The sequence below is a fragment of the Tinamus guttatus genome, unplaced genomic scaffold, assembly GCF_059628265.1.
Source record: "Tinamus guttatus ecotype Peru unplaced genomic scaffold, ASM5962826v1 Tinamus_guttatus_pri_ptg000308l, whole genome shotgun sequence".
Classification (NCBI taxonomy): Eukaryota; Metazoa; Chordata; class Aves; order Tinamiformes; family Tinamidae; genus Tinamus; species Tinamus guttatus.
Window position 1 is genome coordinate 5,464,262 of NW_028288842.1, and position 22,028 is coordinate 5,486,289.

Below are 22,028 nucleotides of genomic sequence, written 5' to 3' on the forward strand. Positions count from 1 at the left end.
GAGGGCAAATGGGAAAGCCAGCCTGATCCCATCTGCAGAGAGATGTCTCCCTCTCACCACGGAGACAGGAAGAAATGCTACAGGACCCACCACCCAGCAAACACGGCTGGCTGTACCATTAAATCAGAACTTACTTGGCTCGATGTGCTGACTTCTGCATGATGCATGGCTCCTGTCTTGCATGGATGCAGATGACGATTAATATTTTTCCTTTATTCCCTTAAAAACATGCAGGTTGAAGCTGTCGACTTTAGGACTTTGCTGTCTGAGGTAGAAGAATACGTCAGGAGAGACATCCTCTCAGCTTCATTTTGTGATGCCTTAGTTCACACTGCCTTAGCGTGAATGCTAGCCAACAACTGGCTTGTTCCTAGTCATTAACAAACAAGGGCTGCTGACGGAAATACTCCATTTATTGTGGATGCAGTTTCAGAATACATTGTTTGAACAAATCATTTTTATTGCAGCTATCAAATGTATTTGAAAGACTCAAAGGAGTGTTTACAAAACCCCAAAATAAAAGAAAACATGACAACTCATAGACAATGTCAGGCACAATTTCACCCCATACAGACAACTGAGTGCATCTCTACATGTAAACAAGATGTTTCAACCAGGCAGGGGAGCTCATCTTTGGGCTGCAACATAACATTCTTCTTCGTTAGGAGCAAGTCGGATGCTATAAAAGATGAAGTGGTGAAAAGGGAGATCCCGGTAGTTTTGATGCACAACAAAGCTGTTAACAACACACTCTGGGGCTACTTCAATTGCTCAGTTTATTCCACCCATACACTGTAGGATGTAAATGCTAAACCGTATGGCATGTAAATTCAAACCAAGCTGACGTCTTATAGCCATGTGTTTACTATATACAAATGAAAACATCTGTAAATAAGATATTCGGGAGAGAGAATTAAAAAGAAGCACTCTAAAGATAGAGGTTTACTTCATTTCAGGTGGATCTAGTGTACGGCACTGATGAATGGCAAGATTTAGTGTACAGTCATTTGAAACAAGCTCTCTGTGTTTAGATTTACTTTCTTTTAATAATGGTAGTTTTATATAAATTAAACTACAACGTTTTATACAAGTGATCTATTTTTGACCCTCTATACCCTTACCTTTTTCTCTTTTAAAAACTATAACTTTCTTTTTAATTACCCAGTACTGGGCAACCGACATTTAAAATTTTTTAATACTTATCTCGCCATCCCTCTAATGGCAATTATGAAATCTTACTATAGAAAAGTGTGTGATTTTGTCTTTATTTTTGAAGCTGTGATATTGACTAATTATGTATGTTTATTACTACATATAATACTCTAGCATGTATTTAAGCATTCTACAATTAGTAGTGCCTTTAGGCTAAACTTTGTAAAGCTATGTGTGTATATATTCTAAATTGCAAACAATTACTAGTCACTAACAACAAAAAGAAGTATCAGTACCGCTGTCAGCTAACATAATCATCCAAATTCAGGTATTAACTTACACTAGAATGGAGAGATTGATACTTAGAAAAGTATAAAATGAACAAAAACCCCACAAGTTATTGATGCAGAATTTCTCATGACATGGGTAACTTACAGAAAATATTACACTGTCAACTGATGATATTTCTTCCATGCCTTAGTCTAAAGTGCAGAAAGAAAGACTTCTGTATCCCAAAAGTAACCACTGCTTTTATAGGTTTACTGCACACCTTTCTTAAGCAACTTCACTTTACATGTATTTTGGGTTGACCTCTTATGTCAGTTGAAATCACTGTTCAGATACATAATTATGACTATCAGTAGGAGAGTCTATATATTTCACAGCATGGATTTCTTTAGGAATAAAGGCTCTTGTGCAAAGGCAGTACTATTATGATGAATGTCTAGACTGATTATTAAATACAGTGCTAATATACATGGTTTTAACTGGGATAATGCAAAAAAAAAGACATTTTGGTAAATAAACATAAATATAAAAAGAACAATTTAGCACTTTTTTTCCCCCAACTGATTGGTCCAGCGTCTTTAGTAGCCTCCTATGGTTCTTTCTCAAATTGTCTCAAACCTGCTGAGAGAGAGAAAGATTAAAGATGGCTCGGCACGGCCTGGACATACCTCTCAGCTGTAACGGGTTTAAATCCAGATGAACAGGCAGCGTGTAAAAAGGCAGGACCCATGAAGGACCTCACTGGGCTCCCATGCTGGCCTGATGGGAAGCATCTCCAGGAGGACAAGGAGGATTTTCCTGCAACCGCGCTCACAGCCAAAGGCCCCAGCAGTGGGGCAGAGAAGCCATGGAACCCTCTGCCCTGCGGCACCGAGGACGCTCTATCCCACATACCCTCCTTGACTGCCTGACAGACCCCTCAGGAGAGACTGAGGCAGCCTGTGCGATGGTGCGGGGCAGGGAAACCAAAACCAGAGGAAACCAAAGCTGACGCAAACCCAGCCTCTCAACCCCGCTCTCGTCCCCTGCAGCCACAAAGAGGGGGCCCTCAAGGAGAATGGCTCAGCTAACACTGAGGAAGCCAGAAGGCATCTTTTTTAACACTCCGGTTTACAAAAGGAGAAGAAGTAAAAGATAATTTACTTTTGTGGGACTCTATATTGATATGAGAAGTACACAAAACCCACTGCAGCTCTGGCTACCCCTCAGCATTTTTTTTTCTGCATTTGATCATTTTATTCCTATAACTGGAAAAATCCAGGGATGTTGCAGGGCATCTTAAATCTACTAAACTTAATTTCCCTTCTACCCCACAGGGTCTTAGGTGCCTATTTCCTCTAACTGATTTTATTTGAAGTGTCTAAGTTTTTGTTGTTGTTATTGTTTTTTATTTTTATTTTTTATTTTTTTTAAGCAGTACATGAGCTAGAAGGGTAATTTTGCTGCTTCCTTTCTGCACAAGCAGGCAGTATTCCCCAAACAGCAGTAGTAAGACTGCGTCTGTCTTGAGAAGACTCCAATCCAGCTCCACGAGATGCAATATTGCTGTTGTGTACAACCAAGTTCCAGTCCAAGTATGTTAACAAAAAAAGCATATCCATTTCCCCCTCCAGTCTTTAAAAGAGCCTTTCCGAGTTGTCTGGTATATGCTGTAATTAGCCAAATGACCATCCTAATCCTTGGACCTCACACAGTTTAATAACACTCTCCAGCTATAGCAAACATGCTACAGATGCTCAAACATGCTTGAGCATGCTCAGACATGCTCAAACTTTGCAAATATGGCTGTAGAACGTCTTGACCTCACTCCTCCTCTGCGGCTTATTGCTCAACAATTTGAGCTCAACAATTTCAGCAGTCAATTCTGATGAGGAACTAAATGGGCTTTTGAAAGGCAAAGGAAGAAAGTGTATTTTTTTGCATCACCATTAACAACGATACAAAAAAAACCCCACAGATGTGTCTGTATGAAAAAGTGCTAGCATCTCTACTATGCAGGTGCATTATTAGAATTACTTACCATTAGTCTCTGATTTTTTTCCCCCAGCTGTTACCTGTATTGAAAAAAAATAAGCCGTTATTCTAGTTGAATATGTGAAAATGTGCCTATTCATACTGGGAAATAGGGCAGAGTTTCTTCCAAATGAGAATGTAAAAGTTAGATGTTGCTCAAGCCTCATTGTAATCTCTACTCTACATAAAAAAGGAGGTCACAAGCACAGGACCAGAAAGGGCCCAATTCCAACTGACTGCATACAAGTAGGAGAACACGGCCTTCCCCCCAGAAAGCCTCTCTCAGAGGTATTTCCCTTTTTACAATGAACTCAAGCATTACCTTAGAAGAAGAAGTTGTTGCTTTTTCAACTGATTGCTTCTCCCAGAGATTACGTTTGCCAGATACATCTCCTGGTCTTAAATCCTGCATTTTAAAACCAATGTCAAAGAGAAAAAAACAGATTCATTCAGTGGAGAAAAAATTCTAACGAGTTACTCATGAGAAATCTGTATTATGCTGTGAAAATCCCACTCAGGAGAGTGTTTTTTTTTTAATCTCATACAACATCAGAAGATAGCATTTGACCTAAAAAGCCTTTCCAGTAAATTGCATGTACATCTTGGGGTGTAGGGGCTGTTTACTTCTATATTGAGTAACATCTAAGGTGGCAGAATGCAAGCTGAATACTAAAAAGGGATACAAAGGATAATTTTTTACTTCTATGCTGCAGGCCAGCTATTTAACCATAATGTGGTTCCACAGGCTCCAGTTTTCACTTGATTTCCAAATTTCAAAACTACGTATGTTCCTCTCAGCTCTCAAATTTCTTTCTTTATTATTATTATTATTTTTTAAGTTTACAAGTACCATGGAATAGCACCCATGGGCAATAATACATTTTCTATCACTTAGAAAGCTATACAGCATGGCACCCACATAACCACTCTGCACACATAAATGCTTTAATACAAAACTCAACCCTGCTGCCTTTGTTTGGCTCTGCACTGGCCATGTCTTGTCTGATTCATCCTAGGGAGTACAGTAAATTTATGTTTTTCAGCAAGAAAATTCCAATTTTGGGGAAAAAGAAATCAAAACTAATGGTTTGCATTATGGAGAATATTGAAATAAGCTTCTCTCAGATATCTTAAATCAGAGACAAAATATTTCATTAAAAAACTATAAAAACAGAGTAGGCATTTCCTATACAACAGAAAAGAACATCTTATGCATTGCTTCCTCTGCATCTTAAGTAAAAGTTTCTGCATTTAATATTGTAGAAATTCAAATGAGTAGGAAGGGATACTGCATCTTTTAAAGTCATAACATGAACAATTGTTATTCTGGCAGAAAAAAAATAGTGAGGTAAAGTGACTTGGATTTTGCAATGAGTTCACTCTCTGGAAAAGAGTATATATGGGTACTTGGAGCAAAATCCAATGCAAATCACAAGCTTCTGTTTGGGAGAAAAAAAGAGTGTGAATCAAGAAAACGTATGCTAGGCTGGTATCAATACAACTCTTTAATGCAGCTCTATGGGTATCTACCTTTGCGGATGGCGAAGATTATTGAAACAACTTAGGATGCAACTATGTTCCTTTTCAGAAAGTATTCAAATCCTGAATAGCTTCCAGATTCTTGTTCTTGCCATCCATAGGTAGGTTGTTTTCTGCATACCAGCATTTCTAACTCAGGAGAAAAAACTGCCCAATGATGAAGGAAAGTCTCATTTCTACAAAAGGTGTGCACAACAATAGTGATGCTCTAGAGCAGACCCTAATTTAGACCCAAGGAGAGCTGCTGATGGCTAAGACTTTGAGCTCATTCTGTACTCCAAAAAGCCTGTTCAGCAATAACAGCAGAAGGAAGAACAGAGCAAAATTCCACTGAACTGTCCACGTAGCTCCTGTTCTCTACAGCACAGGGTCATCAAGGACACAACAATCCTATGCCACCACAGGCAACATCATCATATAATCATTTCCATAAATCTTGAAACCCATAACTTAGGTTCTCCATAAATCTAATGGAGATTTTTGTTCACACTACTTCTTACTGAATGTAATTCCAAAAGAAAGACTTGACACAGTCAAAACTATTCTTTTTTGGAGAAATGGGCTGGGAGAAGGGTTGTTTTTGGTAACTGAAAAATTCTAGGTTTCTACTTGATTTATTCTGATAAAACAAAACAAACATACACACACATTACAGATGTATAATATTATTTCATATTCAATTATAAATAGGTTTACCTGACCAGCTTAGCAAAGAAGCAGCATAGGAGAAGAGCAGATTCCTTCAAGCATAAATATTGAAAGAAGAAAGAGCAATCTATCAAGAAAGAGGGAAATGCAGATATAGAAGCATATGGCTGAAGAGAAAAAAAAAAAGATTAGTTTTATATTATTGAGAAGATGTAGCTTAGAGGAAGGAGAGGAAAATCAGAAGACACATCTTGTTGTAGTTTCAGCAGCTATGATTAAATAGAGTCACCACCGTACCTGCTTTTGTTTTCATATACATTTCCGTTTGGATTCTGATTATATTAAGCTCCCTGAAGCCACTAGTAAATACTGACTGGATACGGTTATGGATAATATGGATATGGATAATCACTGCAAATTCCAACCCCCTTTTTGGGACAAATAGGAGTGTGAACTGAGAAAATAAATGCTGGACTGCACCATCAATAAAGGGCAAGGTACTGGTAACAAGTATACTGCATATGAGAGGAAAACAGTCCTTCAGGAAAGCTCCATTAACATCAGGAGTGACCCTGCTATTCAGGTCCACCTTCAGGTCCAGTTCCTCATCCTTTCCTCCGTGCTCCACAATTACCTGTTTCTGCTCCTACCCATATTCCCTGTTTACTACCTCCTTAGAGTTTTCTGGTCTGATGCCACTCAAGAAAAGAACAGGCTAATCAGCCATCATTAGAAGCCATATTTAGACACTTAAAGTTTAAACATCCAAAGCACAAGCATTTAATTCAAAGTTTATGGCTGGAAATTTCTCAATTAATGGTATGATTTCTGAGCTGATAAAAGACTGCCCTTCTCTGCTGGGTGACCACTGTCTTTCTGAAGGTCCCATCAGCCTTAAGGTGAGAACTGCTCTGTCTCATCTCCCTCTCTTTTAATTACCCAGAAATTATCAGAGCCTCTGTGACCTGAGCTTTTAAGGAATGATATGCAGCTGGGTGCCTCCAAAAAAAAACATGAAATTGCAGTGGAAGCACCACTGCCACCACTGCTTCAGGAGAGACCCCCTACCACTAAAGAAATGCTTGCTGCAGGTATACTTACAGAAGGTTTTGCAGCAGGTGATTTATTGGCGTCTGGGCTCTTGGTTAACCATTCATTGATACGACTGGAGACACCAACTTTCAGGCCGGTAGTTTCCTGCAAAATAATAAAATATTATCAGAAGATTTTTAGAATAGCTATTGATATTTTTTTTCCACAGCTTGGATTCAAACACAAAGCCAAATGAGAGTTTAATACAGACATTCTCACCAAGGCCACAACTAAGAGCCAACTTGTCTAGGAAAAGATTCTTCCCTACAAACTACCTAGTATTGCTACCCCTAGGTTTGCAATGATGGCAAATTTGAGCTGGAAAATAAAATCATATTCACTATAGAGCTAACCTAGGCATGAACTTTCCTGATGTTCCTGATGACTCCTGAATCTCAGCTACTCTTCCTGTCACTCAAAGGAGAAAAAAATCTTTAGTCTAAAAGGAGAGGAGGTATTGGTATTTTTTTCCTACATTTTTGTTTTGTTAAACTAAATTTTTGCAAAAAAAAATTTAATAGAGGAGTTAACTGACATAAGACTTGCTGAAGATTCTTTGGTATTCATAAAAAACCTCCTTCAATCCATGGTTCACTGTTTTCAGCTATGATGAATACTTAACAGCTCACAAACTCATAGAAAGAAAATGTTGATTTAAGAATTTACATAGAAAAAAGTCTCGCAAATGCTTCTGTCTGTGATTTACAAGACAGTGGTAGTTCATCTATTACACTGCATCTCCCTCTGCCCTGCCGCAAAAGGATATTTCCCAATAAAAAAAGAATTTTTCTGTACTCAGCTTGAACCAGCCAGCTATATTTGTCTAAAATATCTGATGTGACTCTCAATACTTGCTTCACACGCAAGCTCTGTGGGTACTAAGTACTGCAGCCATATCTGAGGACCAGATCTCAGGATCCTTTAGGATATTCTTTGCCACTGACACAGAGAAGAACAGCCAAGTTTACTCACATGAACAAGAACTGTAGGGCCAGGTCTGAAGCATAATCCTTTATAATCATTAGGTAAGTTAAATACATACCTTATTTGGTGTTCCTGGCCCAGAGGGTGATGAAAACACATTCCCCTTCTCCCACATGCTCTTGATGTTACGAACACCCTCGGCTGGCACAGGAAGGTCAGAGGCTGCTGGCTTATTTGGTTTTGCAGCCTTTGTGCCCTGCAAAAGAATTGAGGCTAGTTTGTGCTTGGCAATAAGAGCTGGACATGCAGAATGCTTCAACAACTGGGCTCGGCTGTGGAACGCACTGGTAGCAGCTGGAGCTACTTCCAGCAGTGTTCTTACAAGGATGGAGAAGAGAACCCAGCTCTAGAGACGCCACTGAGAATCTTTTTGACTTGCAGCTCCTGAATGCTGCAGGCTCCTGAACGACAGGCCAGGTTATGAGAACTGCAGTCACACAGAGTTTTGCATTTTTTACATTTCTAAATCTCGTGACAACCACAGCTGTGTGCGTAACTGCTCCAAGGCTTTGATTTGTCCTCTTCCAAGTCTCAGTCCCCTGCCTGTAAATATACCTCTTTTAGGCACAAAGGAAAGAAGTCCTTATGTGAAGCATGAGAAAAATGTTGATCTGTCACTGGGCATCAGACTCTGTTCTGTCTGACCCAGAAAAGTTAACCTTAAAGCTTCAGATTCTAGGGCTAAGTTTTAGAAGCTATGGCATGTTTGCAAAGATGCTTCTTGGAGAATGGGGTTCTGGGGGAGGATAGAGTGGACAGAAGGAGTGTCAGTATGTCTTCTAGTATGTTTTGTACATTACAGATTCAAAGGAAAGGGGAACCTGTATGAGCTGAGGAAGCTGAAGATTTTGTCTAGCTATATTTATGGAGTTAGGTTTAAGGCTTTTCTCAAGCATTTTGTCCTCAAGTCTCATTAAAAAAAAAAAAAAAAAAAAAAAGTGAAAAAATCTCTGAAATTCTTTAATAGGTAATGGGTCAAATATAGAAGTGGCAGCAGCTGTTAGCACTTGAGCCAATGTGACCTGAAATTAACTTACCACAACTGCGCTGGTGTATTGCTCAAGTCTACTGTCAATCTTCGAGACAACTGCTGTCGTTTGGGCAGGTTTCATACCACTGTAGGAAATGGAAGAGAGAAAGAATGAAAGAGCAAAATTATTTTTCCCTCCAATTAAACACTTTGACGCTCTGATTGAACCTACTGTGTGTTCTATTGTTTTACCTCTTCTGAGCGGATTTGTTCAAAAATTCTGCTCGTTCCTCTATCTAGAAATAATAAAAAGAAAAACAAGAGTTTTAAGTTTTCAGGTAATATGTAAGACAAGGCCAGAGTAAAATATCATTTTAAATCTCAAGGTTAAAGTCAATCTCAAGGTCAACCTGAAAGAGAAGGATTCTAACAGAAATCACTGCAATCACACACACAGATTTTGTAGTTAGGGTCTGGTTATTAAGAATATTCACAAGGGGGGGAACTATTTTTTTTTACATTAACATGTTTGCATCCTGGATATTCTTCAGTGTTTCATTTGTAGCAAGAGAATAAATTCTCAGTACAGGAGGAGATAAGGATATTTATCCTTATCCTTAAGGATAAGGATAAGATATTTACCTTACCTGGAAGTAAATATTCATTAAACCTTGCATGCCAAATTTACTCATATATCCCACACAAGAGCAAGTATGTATCTCTTGAGACAGGCAAATACATTATTTTTTTTTTCCCCTGAGATAGGACAACAGACTGGGCCAGGTTTGGAGCTCAGCCATGTACACTACCTCACATATATTTTTGCAGGACACTGGCAATTTAACCTTAACTCCAAAAAAGTAAATCAGACTGTACTATACTCGTATTCAGCAGGGTCACTGCTGAGTCAATATCTATACAAACTGGTATCTTACATTCCATCGTTATTATCTACTCTCTGTATAGGAAAATAATGTTTCCAGTGAAAAAGAATCATAAAGCAGTCATGAGACTTCTGCCAAATTCTTGGATAATTTGAAGATAAAATGGCCTACATCCTTGAATAAAGCTCCAAAAAAAGTCACGATAGGGCAGGGGGGATGTTAGTGTGCATTCTGGGTTGGAAATATTCGAAACCTCGCGAAGTTCACCAAGGACGAGTGCAGGGTCCTTCACCTAGGCAGGAATAGCCCCATGCTGGGCGCTCACTTGCTGGAGAGTAGCTCTTCAAAGATGGACTCGGGCATACTGGTAGACAGTAAGTAGACCATGAGGCAGCGATGCGGCTTTGTGGCCAAGAAGGCCAGTGGGCTGCATCATGAAGAGCGTTGACAGCAGGTGGAGGGAGGGGATCCTCCTCCTCTACTCAGCCCTGGTGAGGCTGCACCTGGAGTACTATGCCCAGTTGTGGGCTCCCCAGTACAAGATGAACATTGAGCTACAGGGGACAGTCCTATGTAGAGCTACAATGATGATCAGGGGACTGGAGCATCTCTCAAACAAAGAGACTGAGAGAGCTGGGCCTGTTTAGCCTACAGAACAGCAGTCCAAGAGGGGATCCATGTGTATAGATACTTTAAGGGAGGATGTCAAGAGGATGGGGCCAGACTCTTTTCAGTAGTGGCCAGTGATAAGACAAGAGGCCAAAACCACAAGTTGAAGCATAGGAAGTTCCATCTGAATTTGAGGAAAAACTTCTGGACTGTGAAGTGACACAGACAGTAACACAGACAGTGACAGCACTAAAACAGGGAGGTTGTGAATTCTCCTTATCTGAATATATTCAAAACCCACCTGGACAAGATCTTGTGCAATTGGCTCTAGGTGACCCTACTTGCACAGGGGAGCTGGACTAGATTATATCCAAAGGTCCCTTTCAATCTTAATCATTCAGTGATTCTGTGAAGCAATAAATTTCACGTGTCTTCCCCATTATACTGTTCCACATCTTGTCCCAGGTCTACAGTTTTGCTCAAGAGTAAAAATACACAAGCAGCTATAAGGGACAGAAATTGCTATTAATCATCCTGGTTGTCCATTTTTTTTTTGGGGGGGCATTTCCAGTTCTCAATATGGTTGTCCATTTTCAAGTCCCTTTAGCAGAGACTGCTACAGCATTCATCTCTTCAAAACAAGTTAATGACAGCCATTCCTTTAAATGGTTCTCCTCTGTCACCATTAGCATCAGGGCTGTCAAAGAATATTAAGCCCCACATCAAGCTCATCAAAGGACATGGATGTTTTATTTTTCAAATTCTTAGTAGCAAAAACTTAGGCAATTCATTTCAGTGTAGAATTTGCCAAATAAACTAATTGGAGAAACTCCAGATAGCATCACATCTAGGTCAAACGCATCTCTAAAGCTCTAACAAGTATACAATCTGAGGAGTAACTTATGCTAACAGTTTTACTTGATACCGTATGTTCCAAAGTAGTCCTAAATTGAAAGATGGGCTTTGCTCTGATACACACCAACTGTTTCAACATACTGTCACAAGATGGCAGCAATACCTCAGACAGGAGCTGAGGAACACTAAACCCCTGCGTGCACTCACATGTGGATACAGATAACATGTGGGCACAACATGAGCCAGGACTTTCTCCTGAACTCTCCTTGAACAGGACCCTTGCAGCACCAACGATGTCCCAGCCGGTGGCACAGATGAACAATATGGAATACCTTAAGGAAGCAGGGCTCAATGCAATGACACCAATAATCTGTCTACAGCATCTTCTAGTTCAGCAGAACTCAGATTGCACTTGAACTCTTACAAAGGACAGATCTTTAGAGGGCTGCTGAAGCCTTGACACCTTCCAGAGTCTTCCTGTGTTCAGGAAGGGGATTGGCTGCCCATACCTCTGGAACATTTCTATACAGCTGGAAAACTTGGCTGCCATAGGCCCTGGGTAAGAGCGGGGCAAGTGGGGGAAAGCAGGACTTGTATTCTTGGGCTTGTTGTAAAAAGACACAGAGTCATTCTTTATCTCATAGAAACAGTTCTCTAAGCACTTTGTGTGATATCAGGACTAAGTCAGGGATTGTTCAGCACAGGAAGATAGGGAAGCAAATAAATTAAACAGGACAGTGGAGTTAGGAGGCAACCCTTAGAATGGAACATGGTCCTCCTGAGGAGGCAGATACCTTATGTGTATGGGCAATACATTTCTGAACAATTATGAAAAATTGCTCTACGGATCTGTTCAGGTAGAGCATCTGCATGTGGGGAAGAGAAAAATATGTTGAATATGTTTAGAGCAAACAACTCTTTACACATGCGTATTCGACATAAAGGACAAATACATTTATGCTGCACAGCAACAGCACAGCCAAAGGCTATTTATACACTGCACATCACACAACTCCATGCAAAAAAAATCAAAATGGCTGGCACATACAGTGAACAAAATTACAAAATATATCTGTAAGAGAAATAAACAAAGCAAGGTGGTTAGTGCACAAAGCAAGACATTTCCTCAATTTGAGAACATGAAGTAAAAATAATCTTTTTTTTTCTGGGTTCCCTTTAACATTATCTTGTTGAGGAAAGGCTGAGGGAGCTAGGCCTGTTCAGCCTGGAGAAGAGATCGGTGAGAGGGGATCTAATCAGTGTATATAAATACCTTAAGGGAGGGAGTGAGGAGGATGGGGGCGGCCCATCAGAGTCCTGTGCCACGTGCTCTAGGTGACCCTGCATGTGCAGGGGGGTTGGACTAGATGATCTCTAGAGGTCTCTTCCAACCTTAAGGATTCTATGATCTTAGACATCTAAATGCTTAAATGATAAAGAACTAAATCTCTCTCAGTCCTGCCCAACACTTACGAGCACTCTGCTTGATTCATGGGAGTAGCCACCGACTGACATAAATCAAAAATGTGCATAGGCTCATCTCTGATCAGGGCCTTACTGAACAGGGCCAGAACATACAGGTGGAGTACAGTAAGTTAAGCTAAAAGTTATACAAAGATGTATTTATGCATTTATCCACATTCAATATTACACAGTGATGTTTGGTTCACTGATTCATGCAACAAGTTGCTTGGCCTATTAATAAAGACATCATGCAGTTGAAATGTGGGGGTCAAATTGCATTTTCTTCTTTTGCATCTGCACCCAAGAACAGAAACAGAATGGAAAAGAAGCAAGTTAACACATAATTTTACCCAATGACTTAGGAAACATGTGCCATCTAAATATTACCAGTAACACCTGTTTCATACATTTCTTTAAATTAGATGTTATAAGAAATAAAAAGTCTTTAAACTGATATATGCAAAAAAAAAAATCAGAAAAAAATGGACCAAGAAGGAGAGGGAAGAAGAAATAAATGTAGAAAAGAGAAATCCCTTTATTATAGTTTTGCCTTATATCTGACATATATGGAAGAACCTGGTGGAAAAACATTTTGAGTGGTAGTTCCTGGGAGAAAAGTGCTTCGCGTTAGTCTGAATACCTTACATGTGCTTTTGCCCCATTAAGCACAGTTAGGCTGCTATCAGCATCAAGAGAATGATGGGAGAGCAGCAGAGTTTGTGTTCTTTCTTCACCCTAAAGTTCAGCATGGTCAATAAGAACAGCGATGGAGAAAAGGATTCCTTGCCAGACTGAGATGTAGGCAAATACAGAACGTGCACATGTTTCAAAGCATCTTTTAATACTCAGTTTCCCCTTTCTCATTATTAACTCCACCTGTCCACTCACAGTTGTGGATTTATGGGTTACACATGATTCCTGGCACGTCTAACCAGATGATACATCCATTGGGTGAGAAAATACGTGCCAAATGCTTTACAAGTCAAGAGATAACTCAAGCACTGTCTAATAGTCTCCTGGGACTTCAACTGTACATCAATCAGGTTAGGTGGACCTGAGCACTCTGTTCAAATGAAAGGCCACAGAAGGCTTCTGAAACCTGGAGTTTGACATTAGGTTTTACATCAAGTTATTAAAATTATTCTCTGCTCAGTTATTGACCACAGAAGGCCAAGAAACAGTTTGGGGTGTTAAGGTCAGCAGCATTACAAATCTACTCTGGCCACCCACAGACACCAGGACTGAAATATTTAAAGTATCACTGTTTTTTTCTGAGAGAAATAGAAAGAAAAATGTGTATGAAGTTCCATATATGCAATTTTGTAATGAGCAACTTCTGCTTAACATGTCATAATAAACGAGCAGCAATTGCCATCACAAACAAAACAGAACAGAACAAAACAGGGCCTTTTATGCTAAACAATGTTCAGAAAACTCCATCTTTCCTGGAAACAATACAAAAATGTATACAGAAAGTGTAGCATGAGCCTAAAAGTTCTCTGAAAGCTATTCTCTGAATTACTGCCAAATACATTGTTTTGCCCCACTCTCCCCCAAATTATGATCTACATCTTTCTATCAAGCACTTTCAAATAATAATTTCCTCTCTTTTGAGTCATCTGTGAACTCAGGCTCTGAATGTATGTCATAAAGTACAACTTAATGAACAGAGCAAAGAAAAAGAAGCCTTCTCAAGAGCATCAAGAAGAAACTCTACATTTAGCTCTAGTCACCGATACGTAGCCAAAAATGTAACCAAATGGCAATACTGGGCAATACTCATGCACCTCGGCAACCTTCATTTGCAGCTCTATATATCCTGTCCTCAGATTTGTGACTGGAATGGTCTGGAATGGAGTTAAAGCCAAGTTCAGTCAGAAGTATGTAGCCACCACATTTGCTGCAATCTGATCCAAAATACTCTAGACAAAGCTGCACATCAATTCAAACCAAAGGTCTGCGAGTATACATGTCATTCTGACTAAATGCAGTTTGCGGTTGATGCAGTATGCTTCCTAAACCCCAGGAGGTCTACTCATGGTCCAACTCCAGCTCCTACCTGATAGCCTCCTGTTCTTTTTCCCTTCCTCGTGTACACTAAAGGTGCCTTTTTTTGACAGACATATTAGATTCATGGCTGACTAATGCCATAAAGTGAGAAAAGAAAAACATAGTTGAAAATGATGAATAGATGTCTGTAGTTTGAGTGTGAACTGAGAAAACAACTGGAACGAATACCAAAACAAAATTCTCAGTAATTTCAGCAGGGCCAGGATTTTTTTTCATATACTAAAAGGGCATTTTACTGAATTATCAGACCTCCAGTGTAAGATAGGACACAGAAGAACACTTAGAAATTCCTGCAGTAAAGGTAGAGAGTTCTTTCTGTTATTTAAGAAAATGAAATGGAGCTCAGAACTTCTAAATGTTATTTTTAGGGGTATTAGACATAAACTAGAACTCCCATATGAGACAGTTTGCAATAATCTGGTAAGGAAAAAGGTAATTGCGCATGTTCAAGAAGAGAGAGAACACTTATGATTTCTCCCTACTTCAGTTAACAAAATACTCTTATAATAAATGAACATTGCAAATAAGCACAGTAGTACTGCCTTAAGTTCCCAAAATAATTCCCTTTTGCAAATGAAGATCCTTTTTGGACATTTTTGATCAACAAGAACAAGTGACTCTCAGCCCAGACTGCATTTTTAGAAAGGACTGCTAATTTTCCATTATCCCTCTGTATGAAATTTTTCTATTGAAGGCTTTAGGCCAAGACGTGTTTCAGTGCTATGTCCTAAGCCTGATTTCAACTATTTGGCTCAAATGTTTGGTAGTTGGTTTGGGCTACAACCCTCATTATTTTGTATGTATGATGTAGATATCCTTAAGATTACCTTGAGAGATGAACCTTTAGGACTGAAACATTTAAATGGCTTCTTTTCTTCAGTTACACCATCTGCTGGCAGCTTTTGACGTTTTTCAGCAGCTTCAGCCCTTCTCCTCTCAATTTCTTCCTTCATCCTCCTCTTCTCCTCCTAAAAAAAAAAGGTCCTTTCTCCTTTCAGAAACTGTCACCACTACAGGGATCTAGAGTCTTGCAGAATTTTGTCAAATTTTCCAAGAGTTTTTTTACATCAACAGGAAGTTTCAGGGACCTAACTGAAATCTGGTAACACAACAGCGCTAATCGCAGTATTCAGTAAGTAAGTGGGGAAGAGGGGGACTGTATGCTGCCTTAATTTCTCCTCACAGTTAGGTCACCAGGCATGTAGTGCCACTTAAAGAGATAACAAAGCACATCTATAAAAATCCTGTTTCATTAAGGACTAGATTCCAGAATCTACATGCATGTTTTCACAGTGTTATACATAGTTTAAAAACCTTGTTAAAGAATACTTTTAAAAGTTCTCTGAGTCTGCACATTGGTGGAAGCAGATTTTTAAGAAGACCAGTCATCTTCCCTATATTCCCTTTTGTCCAAACAGAAATGCCCATGGTCTCATTTTCTTCCTCAAATTCACCTTGTACCCTACTGTACCCTCTTTGTACTGTTCTTCTTCACTGCCTGCTCTGGGGATTGTTGTGCCAATTAAATGCAGATGAAAAAATCATGTGGTGCCCAAAGCAATGGAGATGAAATGCTTACAGATTTCCCTCCGAAGATGCAACAGGAGTTTTTACTTCCTTAGTTACCAAACTGGAAGTCCTCAAAGGACAACCACTGTTAGTGCCGGTAAACTGAAACTCTACTTGTACAACACTGTACAATCTCTGCTTCTACTGAGTTATCCTGCAAGGAGCTTAGTATATTAAAGCAATTAGTGTTCAGCCCTTAAATGCTATTATTATTCATCCCCTCAAATTACATTTGTTTTCTAAACAACTTGGATTCCTAAATGATGCACTAGAGATTTAAAAATCCTATTTATACAGCCTCTTGGCAGAAGAAGCATGTGCAAACAGATGTGCTTGGGTACTCAGTATTTAAATAGACAAGAATAACTTCCTAATGAGATCTAGCCCATCGCTACTATGTAAAACATTAGCATTCCAGGTCAACTGCAGCAGACTAACTTCCGTCATGTCTTTGCAACTCAGGCTGCATAATCAGAGAGGCATCCTCCCAAAATTAAGAGCAATGTGGCTACAATGTCATACTGAAAATTCTACATGTCCCCAAATTTAAGAATTTTCCTGCTCCCACAAATAAAATTCTGTCTTATGAAGACATTACTAGAGACTTGTCATCTTCTCAGGCTAGAATTGCATTTTTACTTTCTACCCTAGTGGTTATTGAGATCAAATATGCCTTGTATTTGGGACGACTTTAATGCCAGGTAGTATATTTAAAATTGGAGTGCACCTCCTGACACACCAGCCCTGCCTAAAAGAAGGCATAACAAAAAAGAGAAAGTTGTCGATCTGAAGCAAAGTCAAGGACCAGTTCACCATGTAACCTCTAACAATACCTCCTCTCTGGCTTTTCTCTCAGCCTCCTCCTGCTTCTTCTTCTGCTCCTCCTCCTCAAGGGCTTTCCGGCGCTCCTCACGCTTTTTCTTCAGTTCCTCCAGCTCCACGGTCGCCTCTTGTTGCTTTTCCTTCATCTTCTTTTCTTCATCAGCGGGAGACCCCCGCTTCGCCTCATCAGCCCCTTTCAAATTGGAGCGTCTAGGAAAGGAAGGAAAGGAAAGCTCAAGTACCATAGCTTGTCCCTTCTTGGCTAGAACCACCCGCTAGCCAGCAGCACAAGCAGACAAACATATTGTTCTTGTAAGATCTTTTGCTTCTTCGCAACTTCCTACAACAGATGCAAAGGTTTTTATCACAAATTAACTAGGCCGAGATATTTAGAGTCTCATAACACTTATGAGTGCAGCAGTTGCACCACATTGTCTTAGAACTGAAATCACCTCTGGTTTTGGCACTGTTCAACAAATGCGTTATGCTTAAAGTAGAAAAAACAGCAATGGAAAGCAATAATTAAGACTTTAGGAAGGCTGAAGGAGACAGGAGAGGTGAGAAGAAAATCTTATTGCTTCACCAGTGCAATGTTCCTATCTCATCTCAAGCACCTGCCAGTTGGAATTTTCTAGCTTGTAAGAATAGAGAGGTTCACTGGCTCTTTTGTTGACATTTTCCAGGGAAAGCATGACTTTTTCTTAAGAAACTGGAAATTTATTTTTAATGGCAGCTTTCCGCAGGAGAAGATGAAAAGTTTTCCAACCAGCTCTACTATGAGATGGAAAGAAAGAATACAACAAAAAAAAGTTAAAATTGAAATTGTTCATGTGGAGTGCATACTTTTAAGAGCATCAAATAGTATCACTTGGTTATATAATTATCACATCAGTGTTTTGATAAGTGTCTGCTCTCTGAGTGTGTTTATTATTACTTCTGGCAAGAGACAGGCACCTAAGAGGTATCATCAATATAGTATTCACAAAAGACAGAAAAGGAATATGATAGATTTGTTTTAAAATTTTCTACCCTGTTCTGTTGGCTTTCAGAGATTCTGGATACTAATGATTTCAGTAATAGAACCAGAGTATTACAGAATTTAATACAGCAGGATTGCACAAATTGGGATTTCCAATAGCAAATAAAAGCTAGTAGAGCTCATCACGCAGATCATCACATTAGAGATAACAAATAACATTAAAAGCAAATATTGAAAATCTGTAATACAGTGAATTCTACACCTCAGTTACATAAGACCCTCTCCTACACAGAACATCACTAACTCTACTGGGGTTAATCAATGAAAAGACATTGTAGGATCACAGCTGATTTACCTGTGGTTTTAAAATCACATTATAATCTACTACTACAGATTCCTCTGCCCACATTTTGTTCCTCTCTTGGATGAAGCTCTGCGCTAGCAGGGCAGAATGCCTCATTTGGGAATTGCGTTATTAAAAAACATGGCAAAACAGCACAAGCAAATTATTACTACGATGGGAATCTCAGCTTTTGTTTTTCATCTGAGTATGTCTGAGAATGATCTGACAATTATTTTACAGCGTGTTTACTTCATTTTAGAAAATGAAGTTCACTTTATGTGAAAGGGTAACATCGCAATGCAAAATTGAAAAAAAAAAAATCTCCTAGGCCTCTGTGAGTGTATGCATCTCTAGTAACTTTTCATATCTGATTTTCTGATCTAGAGTTACGGGTACATAGTTTGTAACTCCCCAATACCACCTTACCACAATGCTTTTCTGTGCTAGGCTCTACTCCTGAATATTTTTGCAGGGCAGGTAACTCATTAAAGTAGACCTCAAGGTTACCCTCCACCACAAGGATCATGTTAATGTGCATTGTCACTAACAGGGCTTCCTTCAGCAATGTCTAATTAAAGGAGGGAACTAATATGCCTTTTTAAAACAAAAGGCATATACAGTTAACTAAAGCATTGCTAGAAGACACTGGAAACTCTACTTTAAATTCTGGTGAACCTATCTGAAAATAAAATGAGGGCCCAGACTTGAGGTATGATGTCTGATCTGGAGTGTACAGCATCAAATCCAGTCTGCAGAGATGTCAAGAACCCAAATGTTCCATGAATCTAAGTATACTGAGTATCTAAAGATCCAATTCCTCTGTCTTGCACAGGCCATAAGAAATCTCCGGCTGTTTTAAGACCTTCCTCCTGCTTTGCTGCAGGGCTGCAACCTCTGCAAGAAAGCACCCCCGCAACCACATTGACTTTTGCTCTTGCACCTTGAAGTGTGTGTGTTGCCAGCCCACCCACACCTGCAAGATCAGGGGCCAAACAAGATTTAACAAGTCATTTCAGACAGAATAATAATGATGTTGGCAAGGGCAACCAGCCCTCAAAAATTAAGAGTACTAAAGGTTTAATTTCTGCCGAGATTCTCTTAACAAATTTCCACTCTATTTTATATTGGTACACAAGAAGGACTAATCCTCAACAACTTCAGCATAGATAGCTTCTATGAAATCAACAGAGCTACTCTCAGTTTTCAACTGATACAAGCCAGAGGTAGAATCTAATGCTTGGAGAGCACAGGTGACTACTTTGTCCTCCTTGCAAAGCAGATTTTGAGTTCATTTTGGTATACCTACTCCTGATTTACTTTATTCTCATGCAACATGCTGGGCTTCCCGTCTTGGTTCTGAGGTAGGAAACCATTACTAGTAGTAATTCTCCTTATTCTCCTCCACCTTCCAAACTCCTTTGTTTTTAACAGCTTCTGGGAATTGCTGCTCCTTATTGTCAACATTGAGAAATTAGTATTGAGACAGTGGGTGGAGGAAAAGTTTCGTAAATGCCTCTTTGGTGTTAAGAAATGAAATTGGTTGCCAGCTTTCAGACAGGAGGAAAAGGAAAGAATAGGTTTGTAGGAGTCAAACAATGCGAGAAAAAATGTGTTACATCATAGGACTGCTGCTCCAGCCTATATGAAAATGAGCAAGAAAGAAGGTAGGAGGGAAGATGGGAAAAGGAAGAAATAAAAAACATATTTTTTTTTCCTGTAATTCTCTTATTGACTAAAGTGGACAAATAAGGCTCAGGAGATTTTTTTTTTAGTCTCCATTACCCCGTTTTATTCTCATTCTCACCATTTAGACCTATTCAAAGCTTTCTTACTAGCATCTGGTATGTTCATGTAAAAACAAGAAGCAGGTTCCAAAAAAAAATCTTGGGTAAGACACCCCTTCTTCACACATTTGGGAAACAGTGGAAGAAAAACAGAAAATGAATAAGAGTAGAAACCCATATCTACATGTTGCCACTAAAGTCTGTCTCCCACAGGAAGCAAAACAAATGAAAACACAACAAAAATATTTTTAGAAAACTCTTCTCCTGTTACTGATTATGTGACCCAAGTCAAGATACAGAACAGTTCTGAGGAAGGCTGATTTCCTGTTCTTCCATCTCTGTGCTGTCTGACTTGATCTGTCTTTTGGCCTTAGGTTAGGGTGTCTCCAGGGGCTTTTGAACTGCATTTATTTTGAGAAAGTTTTCTTTTCCCAGAAGACTCACAAGGGTAATGCTGAAATACAGCAGCAAAAACCATCTGCCATACACAGATTTTAAAAAGTGCCTGCAGAGCTTAACCTGATCTTTGCCTGGGTCAATGTAAAAAGAGGGACAGAAGTGCCGAAGGAAAACATGAACATTTTTAACCCGTTCATTCCTATGCCTTTATTAAAGGAAGAACTTCTGCTCTGCTTCATGCATCTCCCATTAGGATGCAGAATGCCTTCTTAATAACCTTTTCACCACCGATTTGTTACCTTCATTTAGACTCCCTATTACAGCCATAAGGCCAGTAGTCCTCTGAAAAAAATCAAACTTTGATGGTACTTATAAAAGGGGAAAAAAAACAAACAAACCCTCAAAACATTATTCCTGGCAGATTTTCACCCAACTGAACAGTCACTTTTGTACAGAAGTCATTATTGTCAAGGCTTGCCATAATAAACAGGAGTTACCAACTGAATACTGTTCTATGTTGACCAAACAGTCTGATTCAATGCAGGTATATAACTGGAAATAGTCTATTTCAGTAAAGGTAGACATCTCATTTGGGAAAAAAAAAATGGACTATGGTCAGTCTTGGCACCTGTATATATGTTAAAAAGAAATATCCCTCAAGGAAGGAAAAACCAGGCAAAGCAAAAATAAGATATTCTTCCCTACAAAGGCAATGAGGCTCTTATTTCTGCCTGCTTTATGTATCACATTTTGTCACTGCAATGCTGTGGGAGCAATTCTTTAAAATATAGCCCAAGACTGTTAATTTATGCCTAACAATCCAATGATTGCAACTTAAGTCTTATACTAAGCTGCTAGAAGGACATTAGCAGAGATGCAGAGGCCACCTGCTCAGCAATAGCATAAACCCAACATTTATTTGGAACTTACCCAAAAGCATTCTCAGTAGATTTAAGTTTGTGGCCAGGGAGTTCACGTTCTCCATTCTGTGCCTTTGGTTCAGGAAATCCCTTCTTACGATCCCAGATACTCTTAAATTCCTCCTTAGGTGCTTTATCCTTTTCATCTTTTATCTGTTCGGGAGATAATATAAGTCATAGAAAAAAAATCCAGTAAGGCTTTTAAATAATTGCTGAGGAATTTCTTGGTGCTAATGTTTAACCAAGAACTGTCTTCAAAATGCTAATGTACTTCATAGCAGAGGTAGTCTGCAAAGCTCTAAAACATGATCAACCATCACCCTGTCTTCTAGATGCGATTTAAAGATGAAAGTATCTGAAATCCTGTGTGTTCTGTGAAAGTTTGGCCATGGGAATGTCACACCATTCTGCAACTGCACCTTCCCAAGGCACGCTCATCCTCCTCTCTCCTACTGCAGCACTATTCACCTGTTAGCATCCCGGGCTGCAAACTTCCTGGGATTAGGCTTGTTGTTCCAGTCTTTGTACAGTCTTCTGGCACAAGCCAATAAAAATAATGCCTTCAGTGACTGCCAGGATGGTTGGACAAAGTTTGTGCATGCCAGTTCAGCTCAGCAGCACAGCATGGGAGTGCAACCAGAAAG

At 39.4% G+C, this 22,028-nt stretch overlaps 1 protein-coding gene across 7 annotated transcripts in view; it reads right to left on the reverse strand.

Moving 5' to 3' along the window:
• Positions 1-392: 392 nt before the first annotated feature.
• CALD1 (caldesmon 1) overlaps positions 393-22,028 on the reverse strand; it is a 111,335-nt gene continuing 89,699 nt past the window's right edge. For 5 of the 7 annotated variants that reach the window (XM_088528439.1, XM_088528436.1, XM_088528440.1 and 2 more), the window contains 10 exons: positions 21,395-21,537; positions 16,971-17,169; positions 15,396-15,536; positions 8,939-8,982; positions 8,754-8,832; positions 7,775-7,912; positions 6,742-6,837; positions 3,776-3,859; positions 3,461-3,494; positions 393-2,061 (listed from right to left, as the gene is read on the reverse strand). In XM_088528439.1, coding sequence (XP_088384565.1) covers positions 2,030-2,061; positions 3,461-3,494; positions 3,776-3,859; positions 6,742-6,837; positions 7,775-7,912; positions 8,754-8,832; positions 8,939-8,982; positions 15,396-15,536; positions 16,971-17,169; positions 21,395-21,537 — 990 coding nt within the window. In that variant the 3' untranslated portion in view covers positions 393-2,029. The remainder of the gene's footprint in view (positions 2,062-3,460; positions 3,495-3,775; positions 3,860-6,741; positions 6,838-7,774; positions 7,913-8,753; positions 8,833-8,938; positions 8,983-15,395; positions 15,537-16,970; positions 17,170-21,394; positions 21,538-22,028) is intronic. The other 2 variants (XM_088528441.1, XM_088528443.1) reach the window with 1 other exon arrangement.